The sequence below is a fragment of the Sus scrofa genome, chromosome 15 (assembly GCF_000003025.6).
Source record: "Sus scrofa isolate TJ Tabasco breed Duroc chromosome 15, Sscrofa11.1, whole genome shotgun sequence".
Classification (NCBI taxonomy): domain Eukaryota; kingdom Metazoa; phylum Chordata; class Mammalia; order Artiodactyla; family Suidae; genus Sus; species Sus scrofa.
Window position 1 is genome coordinate 107,879,780 of NC_010457.5, and position 15,484 is coordinate 107,895,263.

A 15,484-nucleotide genomic window follows, 5' to 3' on the forward strand; every position below is an offset into this window, starting at 1 on the left:
GAGGTCCCACAGGGCACGAAATACCACCTGAGGAATTTGCTGGGCATGATCATCTGTGTGTTGCAATCATGATCTTTTATATCACTTCTTAATATATGATAAATTGTTTCCATGTATGTCTGTGATAAGGGTGAAAAAACGCTTTAAATCTGGCTATTTAATAAACATGAAATGTAAATGGGAAACTCTTGATAATTACTAACTTGGGTCATTAAATTTCCCTCTGTGCTGTACAATGACCTGTTCATATCTGTGCCTACCTTCGTCCTTTTTTCCTCTCACACCTCACAACCTCTCCTGCATCCACAGGGCCTGATTCCACTGTTTCTGTGAGTGGCATTTGGGGAAACTGAGTATCCTTCGTGGTTGACTTGGGCTTCTTAAAGCCAGGACAGTAGGTCTGGGCTCTAGGTACTCGTGAGAGGCTAAAGCTGGGCGGCTAAAGCTGGGCTGAGAGGAAGTTTGTGATGTGAAGAAGAGCAGGAGCTATTCATTATCTGAAGGGAAGAGGAGGAGTCGGGAACAAGTGTGAAGAAGAAAAAAAGCCAGGAAGCATGAAGAATGGTCACATGCAAAGTTATTTCATCACTTAAAAATCTTTGCTCTGTACCATGCTACATGATCACATAATATTCAACGTGTCACATATGAATGCACTGCATTAGCATTTGTTTGCTCTACTCATTTGGTACTTTCCATGTAAGATCAGCATAGCCATTACTCTGAAGACATGGAGTCAGACTCCCTGGCTTCTAATCCAGCCTTGGCGATTTCTAAGAATGCCATTTTAATGGTCCTTCCTTCATCTCTAAACGGAAGATAACAAAAGTATCTCATAATGCTATTGCAAAGAAAAATAAAATCTAGATACAGAAGATGCATACTTATATATGTGTATATACATACATATGTAATGTCTATCTATCTACCTATCTTCAACCAGAACAGTACTTTGCATGCATCTAAATTAATCATGTTCAGCAAAATTATCAAATTTATTGCTGTTTCATAGTTTCTTTTGAACCTCTCACATCTGTAGGCCTTATCTCCCCTACTATCTTTAAGACCCTTGAGGGTGGGAAGCAATCTTATATTTTGAGCTAAATGGGTTTTTCTTTTTCCCCTTTCCTCAGCTGGGGTTTGCTCTTTCTCTGGTCTCAGTCCTTATGATTTAGCGGCAGGTGAACCAGGACTGGCCAGCCACAGTTGTATTCATTTCGCCAGAGGGGGCTTATGTGACTTAAGCTTGGATATGCAAGTCCTCGCCAGCAAAAGGCTCAGAGATGCTTTAGATGGCTGGCTTTAAGGCTATGTAAACCTGAAACAGTGGGGGTGGCCATCTTTGCCCCCTTTGGGGAGAGCCTGAGAATGGTGGCAACAGAGGGACACAGAGCCAAGAGATGGAAAGAAATAGCCTCTAAGGACATTGTTTGGGTTTCTGGATTCAATCTGCCTTAAAGGAACACTCTTTGGCTCTTCTGATTTTATAAGAAAATAGATCCTGTCTTCAGTTTATTTAAGTTAGTTTGCATTGGATTAGTGACCAGAATAATACTAATATATGTCTTCCTCAAATCAACTTAGTCTGCATGATCCTCTTTGATGCCATTGACCTGATAAAAGGCCCTGTACATACCATATTATATATATATATGACATGTATGAATTAACAAATATAACCTCTCAAAACCCATGAGTTTGTTAATTTAATCTCCTGTGCTTTGTTTTACTGTCATAGGCACGTCAAGTTCAATTTAAGTGCATCTTGACATAGGAAATTTTTTTTTTTTTTTTTAATTTAGAGAAATGCATGATGTAGCCTAGAGGAACTTGTAAGAAAACGGTGTGGGAGAGGTTTGGAAGAATGAAGTTCCTCTTAGCATAACTAATTCCATGGTCAGTTCATTCCCTTAACTTCCCTGGGTACTGTTCTTTCACGATAATATGAGAAATGTAATTCCTACTTTACAAACTTGTTATTAGGCTCAAAGAAGCTCACTGATGTGTGAGCTAAGAATGGTACAAATGCTATTTTTGACACCCCCCCCAAGATATGCCAATTTCATTTGATGATGGATACACACCTGCCGAAATCATGAACCTAAACGTGTTAATTTTTTTTTCTAGTTAAACAAACAACAGGAAGCACATTTCAGAAGGATATATGTGAACACATGCAGTCATATCTGGGTCTGAATGTAACCTTTGGGGGAATACTGAGCGTTCTCATCCTTAACGGTTCCAATCCCACGTTGTCTCCAAGAATCCCTTCAGTTTTTCTGTCTCAGGGCTTCAGAGAGCAGGCGAGAAGCTGTCCTTAGGACCAAGTTCCTAATAGGCCCTTGGGGCCAACCCTGCAGTTCAGTACCTGTGAGCCTTCAGCCTTGGGGAGTATTTGTGGGCGTGGCGAGAAGCACCTGCTCCCCGGCTCTTCTCGAATCTTGCTCCAATCCCCTCGTTTTAAGGGTGTAGCTCTGCAGCTCCCAGCTATTCCCTCGAGTGTACTTTATGAGATCCGGTTTCAATCCCCCGGTGGGGAGTTCTGAGGTCCCGTTACAATTCCCTAGAACTCCATGTGTGAGCGGGAGGGACAGAGCCAGGGAGAGACTGAGGGAGGGGACGAGTCTCCGGGCTCCAGTTACCGCCCCGCACGGCCCCCGCCCCGCGCCACTGAGTGCACGGCAGGGCCGGGGAGCGCCGCGGCCCCTTTAAGAGCCGGGCCCAGGCCGGCCCCAGGGCCGCAGGAGCCTAGAGCGCCGCGCGCCGCGGAGGAGTTGGGATCCGGCGCAAAACTTTCCTCCCAACTCCGGCCCCGCGCGCCGCCGCCGCCGCCCACTCTAGCCCGGGGCCTGGGGCCGGCCGCCCGGCTGCCGCCGCTGCCGCCACCAGGGCCAGGGCGAGGGCCAGGCTGGGCCGGCAGTTTCGCTTTGGCGGGCGCTGAGCAGCTGCCTGGGCCGGGCCGGAGCAAGAGCAAGAGGGGCATCCCGGTCCCGGGACCGCCGGGTCCCCGAGCCCCCGCCACCTGGGAGGTAGCCCTTCCCGCTGCTGCCTTCTCCCTGATTCCCGCCCGCCGGCGGCCGCCAGTCCGCGGCGAAAGGGCGCTGCTCTGAGTTCCCGGCCCTTAGGGGCGCTGGGGAGAGGCGCCCGGGTCTCCGTGCCCGCCCTCGCAGGGCGCCCCCGGAAAGTGAGGGCTGTGTCCGCCGGCCTAGACACCTGTTCGGCCGGCCCGGCGTGGTCGCCTGCAGACCAGGATGAAAGTGACCGTGTGCTTCGGTAAGACCGGCATCGTGGTGCCCTGCAAGGAGGGCCAGCTGCACGTCCGGGAGCTCACGCAGCAGGCGCTGCAGCGATACCTGAAGACCCGGGAGAAGGTGGGCGCGGCGCTGGGGGCGCGCGGGCGGGGCGGAGGAGGGGCGCGGCCACGGGCGGGTCACCTGGGAGCGCTCCGCGGCCCTGGCACCTGCCAGGTGCCCCAGGACAGGGTGGGAAGCCCTGGGGACGCAGAGCGCCCGGGTGCTTGATTTGTCGAGACCTGTGGCCTCAACTTTTGTATGTTGCTAATATGAGTGACCTGAGTATCTATGGGCGACTGTGGGCCTTGCTTCTCCGTGGATGGTGGGAAGAACCGCAGCATCAGAATCACTGGAGGGTTCGTTAGAAATGCACCCTCTGGTGCCCTAGTCCAAACTCATGGCCTCAGAATCTGCTTTTCAACAAGCTTCCAGGTGATTGGAATGGCCCCTGGAATTTGTGAAGCATTGACTGCTTTAGAAGTTGTTTGAGTGAACAGATCTCTAGGGAAAGGTTGAAGGTGCTGCTCACCTCAGGCGTGATTTTTGACCTGCCCAGAGGCCTGCTCCGCTTCTACTCCTTGGGCTAGAAAGTTGATTGGTTCAAGTAACAGACACTCAGAAGTTGTAACTGATTGGGCCCTTGGAATTTCAGCCTCCTGGGCTGCCCTCCCATAATGATTATGCAGGATGTCAGATGGAAGGATGCTGTTTGCTTTACACCAACCGGTCTACACTTTGCTGGTTTTACTTTAACATCACACATTCTGTGGACATGTGTAGACTGTGTCAGGTCTGGAGTGACTTTTGAAATGAGGACCAAGACTATTCCCCAGCTCTGTTCCTGAAGTCAGGAACAAAAGAAAATTAAGTGAAGCTCTGGAAGAGTGTTTAATCTGCAGTGCATGTTCAGAAGACCTAGCTGGACTCTGGAACACAGGTGTTTGGCTAACAGGCTGGGCCTCTCCGTCTTCTTCGATGGCACCTTTAACTGGAGGCATTCAAGAGCATCTTTCCATTTTCTGAATCCTTAGTTGGGACATCTTGTTTGCCCCAAATCCTCCTCAAACAGGACAAGTCATAAACTCTTGCCTTAGAGGCCATTTGTTCTCTTAATGTTTGTTCTCGTGCTGTGGGAACTGCAGAATTAATGCGTTGGGCAATTTAATGATAGGAAGAGGTAATTTCTTTTAATGTCTTCTAGGTTACCCAAGGCATAAAAGCAATTTTGTTTCTTCTAAATATGCAGTTGAGGCATCCAAGAAAATCTTTGCACTTTCTGTGCCTCCACTAAGAGTTATTATACAGGAAAAAATTGTCTGGATGAATACATGTGTGAGCTGCTCTGAACAGTCAAGAGTTGGAGAAGAGCATAATGAATGGCCTGTTAATATATTAAATATCATCTCCAAAGCTGGATGGTTTACTAATGGAATTGAGGCAAAAAGTGAAAAAATATCAAAGTGGCTAATAAAACTGAGTATCCATTCAAAAGTTTTTTTTTCCATTGTTACAGTAGCATGTGCTGTTTATATTGTATAATTCAGTTAAAAACTGAGAATTACACAACTAGTTTCAAGTTGTCTTTGAAATCATATTTCCCTAACTTCTGAAAGTAAGCTAAGGTTAAAAGTAGCAGCATTATTCTAGACAAATTATTAAAATAGATCTCATTGAAGGGTTATTTTACTGAGATGATAAACTTATTTTTTAATCATTATTAAAAAAATTTATTTCTAAAACCTTCTGTATTTAGAAGTTTAGTACCTGGAGCTGTCCAAGTAATAGAAGTCAGCTATATAAGTTTGTAAATAACATATGGGGAACTAACTCTATCATATTTAATGCATTGTAATTTGATTTTAAAAGATGTTAAAAAGCTATTGATATTCTGGACTGAAAGCATAATTTATAATATCACAGATTCCCATAATGTAATGGTATTGATCAGTTTACTATTATTACCAGACATAACATTTTTCTGTGTTTACATTTATATATTAGTGAATATGACATTTAAAGGTCTCCTGTAACTTATAAATCCTCCCTCTCTTCTTCGGCTTTTAAAAATCTCAATTTAATAAGTGGCAAGTGATATTTTTCCCTCCCAAAATATTCCTCTCTCATAGTTTCATTTTAAATAGCATTGTAATCAAAACAAGGCTTAACTAATATTAAATGGTATTCCTAATGGAACTAAAATGTCAAGAAGTACTCTGATAAAATCCATCGAATTTAGAAAATGATCGGAAAAGACCAGGAATGTCAAAATTCAGTTTGAAAAATAATTTGTCTTAAATTTACGTTCTTTCAATCAGTGAAAGATTAAAAGGCTAGTTCCACTGGACAGCAAATTTTTAAGCCCTAACTCAGTAAAAAAAAATAACATAACAACCAACATGAATTGCGCTTACTTGGTGCATGCACTATTCTAGGTGCATTGCATGTATTAACTGAATTAACTTCATGAAGTAGGTACTAATAGTCTCATTTTACAGACAGGGGAAAAAGAAACACAGAAGTATGATTAGTACATGGTAGAACTGAGATTTGAACCCAGGAACTTTGTCTCCAGGTTCTTATTCTCAGTCATTGACTGCATAGCCTAGTAGCTCATTATGCAGTGGAATTGATCCATCTTATTTATTTTTTTCTCCAGTTTGTTTGAAAAAGATAATTCCATCTACAAACTGCTACACTACCTTTTAACCTAAAGAGAGCAGTTTTGTTTCCTGCAGAGGGATAGGGCATCTACAGACTCCTCTTGATTTCATCTTTTGCAGTATATGTTATAGGGAGAAGCCTGATTTCTGGGACAAGTATTGCAATACTCTTCCTCAGTCTAAATCCCAAACGGAAAAATAGGGCAAGATCTCTGAAAGATCCAGGTAGAGAGGGCAAGAGATAAAGAAAAAAAAAAAAAAATAGCGAGAACGTGAATGTAAATTAAACCCTTTTCCTCCGGGGGTTCTGAATAATTTAGGTGGGAGAAAGGCAGATTTCAAGATTGAGGACAGAGTTGCGGCTTCTACAGTTTGAAGGCTAAGTGAAGCCCGAGAAGGCCGTTCTGGCTTTTGTGGGCAGCAGCAGAGAAGTAGCCGCTTCCAACTGAGAAAATAACCAAGACAGTCCTATTGGTGGAATGTGGGGAACTCACTGAATCAGCGATCAGATAAGGCCAGAAGTAAGTTAAATGCTGAAGAAACTGAGGGCGACTTTGGGAAGGCTTTAATTATGTTCTGAAATCTGGGACTTTGAGGTGTCTGCGGCCTCCCCGCTCCCTGCCATTTGATGAACTCTATTGGGGAGGTGAATTAACAAGGGGCAAGAATTATGGGGTTGCTTGTCCTTGGATCCTGTACTTTATCCTTGTCCAAGGCTCTAAATCCAATTTAGTTAAGTAGTTAGTAGAGAGGAGATTGTCGTGAGTAGTCAAGGTGGGGATCATTGAGTAATTAGTTAATTTATCATCAAAATTGCATGTCACTGGTGAATGGGGAATTGAGCCATCTCCTGCAGAGCTCCAAACCCCGTCTGATCATTAGTTACCTCTAATTTTAACGTTTAACATTTTAAATAATACAAATGCCTGAGTCCCTTTCTCCAAAATTCTCGTTCATTGGGTCTGGAGTGGAGCCTGGGCACAGGTATTTTAAAAAGTACTCCAGGTGATACAGATGTCCAGCCAGGGTTGAGAACCACGAAACTAATCTACTACCACTGCTCTTTTTGGCATCACTAAACTCATTTGATTCTTCATTTCTTTTGATGGCAGGTTCTATGTCTTAGACATCTATAGACCAGCCATTCTGCACTGTCTTCCTGCTCCTACTCTGAATGAATTCTCAGGGCAGGTGCTCAAATAATTTCTTAAATTAAACATTCACTTTATAGGCAAGTAAATAAAGGAAAGATTTGTTGAGAAATAAAAGTGTGTATGAGACTGCATAGTGTGTGTGTGTGTGTGTTCAGGAGTTGAAATGAATGAGAAATGAACATTGGGTTCATGGGGTAGTGGGTGTGATGGAGTTTTTAAGATTTGTGGATCTGTGTATATGAGGGTAGTTTTTATTTTAAGAAACATCTGATTGACTTTCAAAATGAATCTCTTCTATATTCAGATATTTTGAATAATGTGTTTGTTTTACAAGTTGAGGCCAGCTTCCCAGATCTGAACAAGATGAGAGCAACCACTCCATTCCTAAGTTAATTATGAGGTCAATCTAAGAATTTGTATATAATAACAAGAATATGGTTAGATATTGTCGATCTAGCTTGGCGGAATAGGCTAGAACTCTTGAAATCCTGAATTTTTCAGCTTTTGATGTCTTGCTAGATTTTTGGGTTCCTATGTACATAAATTAGGACCACACTGGGTTCCCAAAATGCTTTTCAATTTATTGGGCATTGACCAACTCGAGTGCTTTATTTTCTGTTTGGTTTTTCCTCTCCCAGTGTGTGGACTAGATGCTCTATCCAGTGTGTGGATAGGACTGACCATTGACCAGGCACATGCCTCTGAATTGGTTTTGGTTTTGTTTCTTGACTTGCACAGGCTGTCTCTAAGTTTGCAAACACAGGGCTCATGGGCCCTGCTATGACCCACAGACAGCTTTTTTGTTTTGTCTTGTTTTAGTTCGGCTCAGTGTTGTATTTCGACTTAGTTGCCATGTTGAAATATTTTGAAATTTCATGCAAAAATCCAGGTTTCTCTCTTCTTTTCTGGAGAAAAGAATCAGAAGCTCTGATAATACTGGACTTTACTCTCCCACATAGCCACCATCCTTTGACACTGAGGACACCACCACTTTCTCTCTAGAAGAAATCATTTTGCCCTGGTTTCCATTATTACCTGCCCAAGAGATGAGTATAAGTTATTGCTCTCCATCTAAAGTGCTCTCAAGATTATCACGATCTGATAGCTAAAGCCCATGGTTACTTTTCAGTCCCTCTTTTTTTCTATGGCCACACCTGTGGCATACGGGCCTGTGCCACAGCCACAGAAATACCTGATCCTAGCCACATCTGTGACCTACACCGTGGCTTGTGGCCGTGCTGGTTCCTTAAGCCCCTGAGTGAGGCCAGGGATTGAACCTGCATCCTCACAGAGAAAATATCAGGTCCTTAACCATCTGAGCAACAACAGGACCTCCTCAGTCCTTATTTTTGATGACATCCCACCTTTAAAACCATCTCTACCCATGAGCTCTCCAGGATTTTTACACATCTCTCTCTCTTCTATATCTTTGCAGGTGCTCCCAATACTGTTTCCTTGGGTGCTGGCGCCTCAGGGTTCTGCCCTTTCTCTCGATCAGGTTCCAATCATTCCATGGCTTCAGCTACCCCCAAACACACACTTATAGCCCTGAACTTGCTAAAGACCCCAATATCCACCACCTGTAGACTTTTACCACCTCAGTCCCATATACAGTTCAAGCCCAGCCTGTTCTCTGTATGTCTGTTTGTCCCCTTTCTCTTGTAGCCTGTTTTGTCATTTCTTTTTTTTTTAAATTTAATTCAATTTTTATTTCATATTGGAATATGATTGATTTACGATGTTGTGTTATTTTCAGGTGTACAACAAAGTGATTCAGTTATACGTATACATATATCTGTTCTTGTTCAGATTTTTTTTCCATGATAGGTTATTACAGACTATTGAGTAGAGTTCCCTGGGCTATACAGTAGGTCCTTGTTGATTATCTATTTTATATATAGTAATGTGTATACGTTAATCCTAAACTGCTCATTTATTCCTCCCCTCTCACCTTTTCCATTTGGTAACTGTAAGTTTGTTTTCTAAGTCTGTGAGTTTGTTTCTGTGTTGTAAATAAGTTCATTTGTATTATTTTTGATGCCACATGTAAGTAATGTCACGTGATAATTTGTCTTTCTCTGACTGACTTCACTTAGTGTGATAATCTCTAGGTCCATCCATGTTGTTGCAAATGGCATTATTTCATTCTTTTTTATAGCTAATAGTCCGTGTGTGTGTATATATATATTTATATATGTGACATCTTCTTTATCCATTCCTTTGTCAGTGGACATTTAGATTGCTTCCGTGTCTTGGCTATTGCAGTAGTCCTGCAATGAACATTGGGGTACATATATCTTTTCAAACTGAGGTTTTCTCTACATATATGTCTAGGAGTGGATCGTGTGCATTGTATGGTCATATGGTAGCTCTGTTTTTTCAGTTTTTTAGGGAACATCCATACTCTTTTCCATAGTGGTTGTACCAGTTTATATTCCCACCAAAACAAAACAAAATGAAAAGACAACCCACAGAATAGGAGAAATATTTTCAAACAAAGCAACTGACAGGAGATTTATCTCCAAAATATGCAAACAGCTTATGCAGCTCAATATAAAAAAAAAAACCCAATCGAAAAATGGGCAGAAGATCTAAATAGGGATTTCTCCAAAAAAGACATTCAGATGTCCACAGAGCACATGAAAAGATGTTCAACACTGCTAATTATTAGAGAAATTCAAATCAAAACTATAATAAGGTATCCCCTTACACTGGTCAGAATGGCCATCATCAAAACGTTTACAATCAATAAATGCTGGAGAGGGTGTGTTTCTCCATTTCTAGAAGCCTTATTCACCTGGCCATTTAATTCAGAAGCCTGGAAATCCTTCATTCCTCGCTGACCTCTTCTCCTCCACATTCCACTCTCTCTCTAGTTGGCCAGAAAGTTCCTTTGAGGCTTCCTGGTGATATCAGATCCGCTTCCTCCTTTCCACCCCAAAGCATGCGTTTCTCCTTTCTGCCTTGGGGAATTGCAGCAGATCCTTAACTGGCCTTCCTGCCTTTACTAGCTCCCAACTCCTCCAAACCACTCTCCATTGAGGACCTTACAGCTGCCAGTCCGGTCATGTCTGGGGTACTGCTGGGAATGTTTAGATGGCTCTCCATTGGTTTTAGGTGCACACCCCCTTTGCTTACCAGTCCAGCAGCTTCTTTATCCCTTTTTACCCTTTTCATTCATACATGCAGTGTGGTGGTCTCACCCTTTCCCACACCCCGGGTAAACCATGCTCATCTTTGGGATGAGTCTCAGTTACCTCTCCTCTAGGAATTCACTCCCTCCCCTTCCCCCTCGCCATCCCTCAGGGGCCTCCTTCTTGTGTTCTTAGAGTTCCCAGGCCCTGCATTCATTTTGAAAACTACATCTTGCATTATACCGTCTTTTGGTCAGAGTCTACTAACTGAACAGACAGCTCCCAAATGACAGTGGTTTATCAAAGCAGAGGGTTCTCCTCCAGGGTGGGAGGTGGGGGCTGTGCCTCATACAAACCCCTGCCTGCCATTCCCTTTTGACTTTCAGGTTTTCTGTGGATCCCTGCGCTGGGCTAACTGATGAACAGGGAGTGTGGAGGATGCTGCAGGGGACTTGGGGCCTGGTCTGGGAGTGGCAGACATCACTTCTGCGGGCAGTCCACTGGAGAAACTGGCCGTGTGCACGTATGAGCTGCAGTGGGCCCTGGAAAGTAATCCACTGGGATATAGGAGAGCAGCGAGCCAGGCTCTACTCCATAGGGCCCTCATTTTCTCCCCCTCCTATGCTGTGGATTATTCAGGAACAAAGAATGGGTTTATTTATTTTCCTATTCCTATTTTTAGCACAGTACCTGATATATAATATGCATACCAGAAATGCTTATGAAATTACATCAAATTTCACATCGCTTTCTTTCATAAAAATGAGAATGACCTTGTATTCAACACTTTTGTAAGTTCGAAATTTTTATGTGCAGTTTTATATGACTTTCTTTTTAAAAAGAAAGTCTAAATGCAACTTTTCTCTTGATTATCTTCAAGTACCTCATCACATCCACATTTGCCGTAGGCAGTAGTTTAGTGGTCTATTATATCTGGCACACTGATTGTCTTAAATAACAGCTTCAACCTGTTTCTGACAGGTTGACTCACTTCCGCAGATTTTTAAGACTGAGTGCTCTGTAGTTCCGCATTTTCAGCTAAGGAAAGCATCATAATGTTTTTGTTTTTCGAAGTTGTGTGCAGCGCTCTCCCTTCTGTTTGAACAAGGGTTGATTTTCATTGTCCTGTTCATTAATTTCATGTTGATTTGCAGATGATTCTCGACTATCTCAACCTAGGCAGATTATTTTTGAAAGGCACTGTATCTGTACCTTGGGGCTGCCAAAGTAGGTCTGCCTCCCATCTCTGGGCTCTACCGTTTTTTGATTGCCAGACTCTCACTCTTTGGATTGCAGTGAGATGGAATGGCATGATACTGAGAGAGGTTTCATTCTCAATTTAGCCTCTATCAGATTCAGTGCCAAGTATCATCCAGATAACTACGCCCTATACTGTTCCTGTGCTCTGCCTCACGGTGAGCCTATTAAATGCATCAGATGGTCCTGGGCCCTGCACGAGGGACTGGGGGGACCGACTCGGGGATGAGGGCAGATAACAGAAGAGATGTCTACAACTCTTGGCTACACCACTATCAGCAAGACCAGAGAGCAACACCGACAGGGGAAAGGATCAGATCCATTGTAGAGCCTCATTTGAGGCAGAAAGGAAGGGTTCCCAGGGATTTCTGATATCGGACTCCTGAGACCTTTTTAGGGAGACGTAGTAAGTCTTGCCACTGTTCTTTATTTATAGAGATATGAACCTTAGAGAGGACCTCTAGGCAAAGATGGGCTTTCGACAAGGGATGTGGAGATGTAATTTGTGCTCCTCCCTATTTACAGATAAGTGGCCCGTTGGGGGGAAGGGATGCAGAGAGAGGGTGGGGTACCTGACTTAGGCATGATGGGAAATAACTGCAATCTCTTACCCCCATCTGCACCGCATAAAAATGTATGTCATGCATTCAGCAAGCCCTTAGTCAGACCTCCAGGTAGTGGATATTTTGCTAGGGTGGCTTACAATCATCTAACCATCCAAAGGTCACTTCGGGCACTTCGAAGATATAGACTGTCATTGGGTCAAGCATTGTGTTTTGTGCTGGGGACAGAGAATAAAATAAGGCATAGTCCTCACCCCCATCAGGCTTATAGACTAAAAGGGCAGAGAGAAGAATGTAAATAAATGGCACAGTGTGGTAGAAGGGCCCTGGGGCTGTGAACGTAGGGAGTCCTTGGCTTTGACTTTGGTGCAGGGAGAGGTGGGGAAGTTGGGCAGGGTTGAGAAGGATGAATAGACATTTGCCAGCAGCACAGTGGTGGGGAGGGCGTTGGAGAGAGAGAAGAAGCCTGCCTCTGACTGAAGGTAAAGAAGTGTTTCTGGAGAGGGGGTAGGGGAGTCGGGGAATCAGGGAAGAGATGGCATCGCAGAATGTTTCCCAGGGGCGATTGTGAGAGGGAATAGGAAGAATGCGGCTGGAAGAATGAGGCGGGGTCCCAGCCAGGAAGCCTTTGCTCTGATTATCTAAAGAGCCTGGAGTCAGTGGAGCATTCCTGGCAGGGTGGCGATATTGTTGATATTGTCTGCTTGGCCTTTTTTTTTTTTTTTGTCTTTTTTAGGGCCACACCCATGACATATGGAGGTTCCCAGGCTAGGGGTCTAATTGGAGCTGTAGCTGCCAGCCTATGCCACAGCCACAGCAATGCAGGATCCAAGCTGTGTCTGCGACCTGCACCACAGCTCACAGCAACCCCGGATCCTTAACCCACTGAGCAAGGCTAGGGATGGAACCCGTAACCTCGTGGTTCCTAGTCGGGTTCGTTTCTGCTGCACCACAGTGGGAACTCCTGCTTGGCTTTTTTAGTCTGTTGCACTGGCGGATGGAGACAGAGGGAGCTGAGGCTGGAGGTGGAGAACTGGTCCGTGTCCTGGCTGAGGGACTGGAGGTTGGATATATGGAAGCAGGGGACGAAACAGGCTTGGAGATTTTGAGGGGCAAAGAAATCAGACCTGGGAGTTGACTATCTGGGGTGAGGGAAGGATGGGTGGAAATGAGGACAGAGAGCAGTCTGTGGTTTACCCCTTCACTCTCTCCTTCTTTTTTTTTATTTTTCTAGGGCCACACCCACAGCACATGGATGTACCCAGGCTATGGGTCGAATCAGAGCTGTAGCCTCTGGCCAACACCACAGCCACAGTAACGCCAGATCTGAGCTATGTCTACAACGTACACCACAGCTCATGGCAACACCAGATCCTTAACCCACTGAGTGAGGCCAGGGATCGAACCCATATCCTCTTGGATACTAGTAAGGTTTGATACTGCTGAGCCACAACGGGAACTCCCCCCTTCACTGTTAACAGGCACCTCAGTGAGTACACTTGTGTTGTAGGCATGGTGGCCTGTGGGCCCAGAGCCCAGTGAGCCATGGTCTGCCCTTTAGGAAACCCCAGATATGGGAGTAGCAGAGGTGGGAGAGTGGGGATGGATAAAAACCTGGCTGGGGAGTGTGCGAGGGCCTGGCTGAGATCATACATCCTGAATTCAGAAAGGCGCCAATCTTTGGGATCAGCTTTTTGGCCTTGGGTTAGAGCCTTGATTCAAGAGTGGGATGGAAGGCAGATGTGGAAAAAATGTGGCATCTAGAAATAAATAGAAGTGGTCAGACGGAGTTGATGAAGGTGTGAACCCTATTGTTGGCTTTCAGACGTTTGTGATGGAGTCGCAGTAGCTGAAAGCCCTCCGTTCGCCTCTCCTGGCCCACTCACTGCTTACCTTTCTCCATCCCTCTCTGTGGCCCCGAGAGGCTGAGCAGTGCGGATTCTCTTGCTCTCTGGTGTCTAGTTGGGATCAGCCCCAGAGGAGTGACCTTCCTGCCAGGTCACTGTGGGTTGGCTGCCTCCCTTTGCTAGAGGACATGGGTCCGGTCTGGCAGCCCTTCCTCTACGCCTCTCCCCATCCTCTGGGTGTCCACTCCTTTCCCTGGCCCCTTGGGTACCGGATGAAGCCCAGGCCTCTCTACTTAGGAGTGCTGTCCCTTGATGTCTTCCTTTAACCCTGTGCAAACCTTTACAAATCGTTTCTTTGGTAATCTCCTAAGTGCCCAGTTTGTTTTGTTTTGTCTTTTTGTCTTTTTTTTTTTTTTTTAGGGCCGCACCTGCGGCATATGGAGGTTCCCAGGCTAGGGGTCGAATCAGAGCTGTAGCTGCCAGCCTCCACCACAGCCACAACAACGCCGGATCCGAGCTGTGTCTGTGACTACACCACAGCTCACGGCAATGCTGGATCCTTAACCCACTGAGTGAGGCCAGGGATCAAACCGGCAACACCATGGTTCCTAGTTGGATTTCCACTGTGCCACGACGGGAACTCTGTAAGTGCCCAGTTTGAGTGAACCATTTCTTTTCTTCCAGGATGTGGACTGTTAAATACAGCAGTAATAGGGTTTACTTTATGACACAATACCCACAGCACATACATACAAATGAAATACATTTCGATAGGTTGCTTACTTTTACTCTAAATGATATCAGCTTACTTTTTATGCTATTGTTTTATTTTTTTAAAAAAAGTAGTTGGGATATACTAAATTGATTTCACTCCCCAGTAATGCATTAAGGCCTGTTGTTAGAAAGCCGCTGGGGATGGTTAGGGGACATTGGATGGTCATCAAATCAAATGACTCTGGAAATCTCCACAGCTCTAAGATCCCACTTTTTTTTTTTTTTTGATTGAAATAAAGCATGAGTTGAAGATAAATTTCTAACATCGAGGCTGTATCACAAGAGTTTAAATTATAGTCTATAAGGCCAAGTGTTTTTTACAGATAAGATAAAATGTGAGTGTCCATCACATGAGGTCAGAGTCACCGTGGCCCAGAAGTCCAGGTGGCTTGGTAAAATCTTGGAGAAGCTGAAAGGGTTTTACTTGCCACCCCATAGTTCTTTCATCATGGCACAGTAATAGGATTGGTAACTTTAAATGTTAGGTTCTGAATTACTTCCTTTTGTAGCAAAGAATTGAGGAAATGCAAACTGGATAAATCCTCCTCGTCTGTATTTATAGGTGCATTTCTAGTCAGTGCGCTTGAGTTTTGACAGCAGCATTTGATCAGTGACATTTTCCCGGAACCTTAAAAAAATAAAACTTCAGTTCAGAAATCTCTAGTTAAAAAAAAAAAAAAAATTTTTTTTTTTTTCTTTATCGTTGCTGCTACTAAATTGGCACTGCAGCTCTTTCTCCCTCTTCCATCTTTGTGGGTCAGGAGAACTATTTGGAAATGTGGCCATGGATGGGGAGGAGTCC

General features: G+C 44.4%; 1 protein-coding gene across 4 annotated transcripts in view; it reads left to right on the forward strand.

Annotated features, from left to right (window-relative positions):
* The window catches only part of PARD3B (par-3 family cell polarity regulator beta), a 1,031,031-nt gene continuing 1,018,224 nt past the window's right edge, over positions 2,678–15,484 (forward strand). For 3 of the 4 annotated variants that reach the window (XM_021075045.1, XM_021075043.1, XM_021075046.1), the window contains exon 1: positions 2,718–3,371. In XM_021075045.1, the coding sequence (XP_020930704.1) occupies positions 3,252–3,371 (120 nt within the window). In that variant the 5' untranslated portion in view covers positions 2,718–3,251. Of the gene's footprint in view, positions 3,372–15,484 lie in introns of all 4 variants that reach the window. The other variant, XM_021075042.1, reaches the window with a different exon arrangement.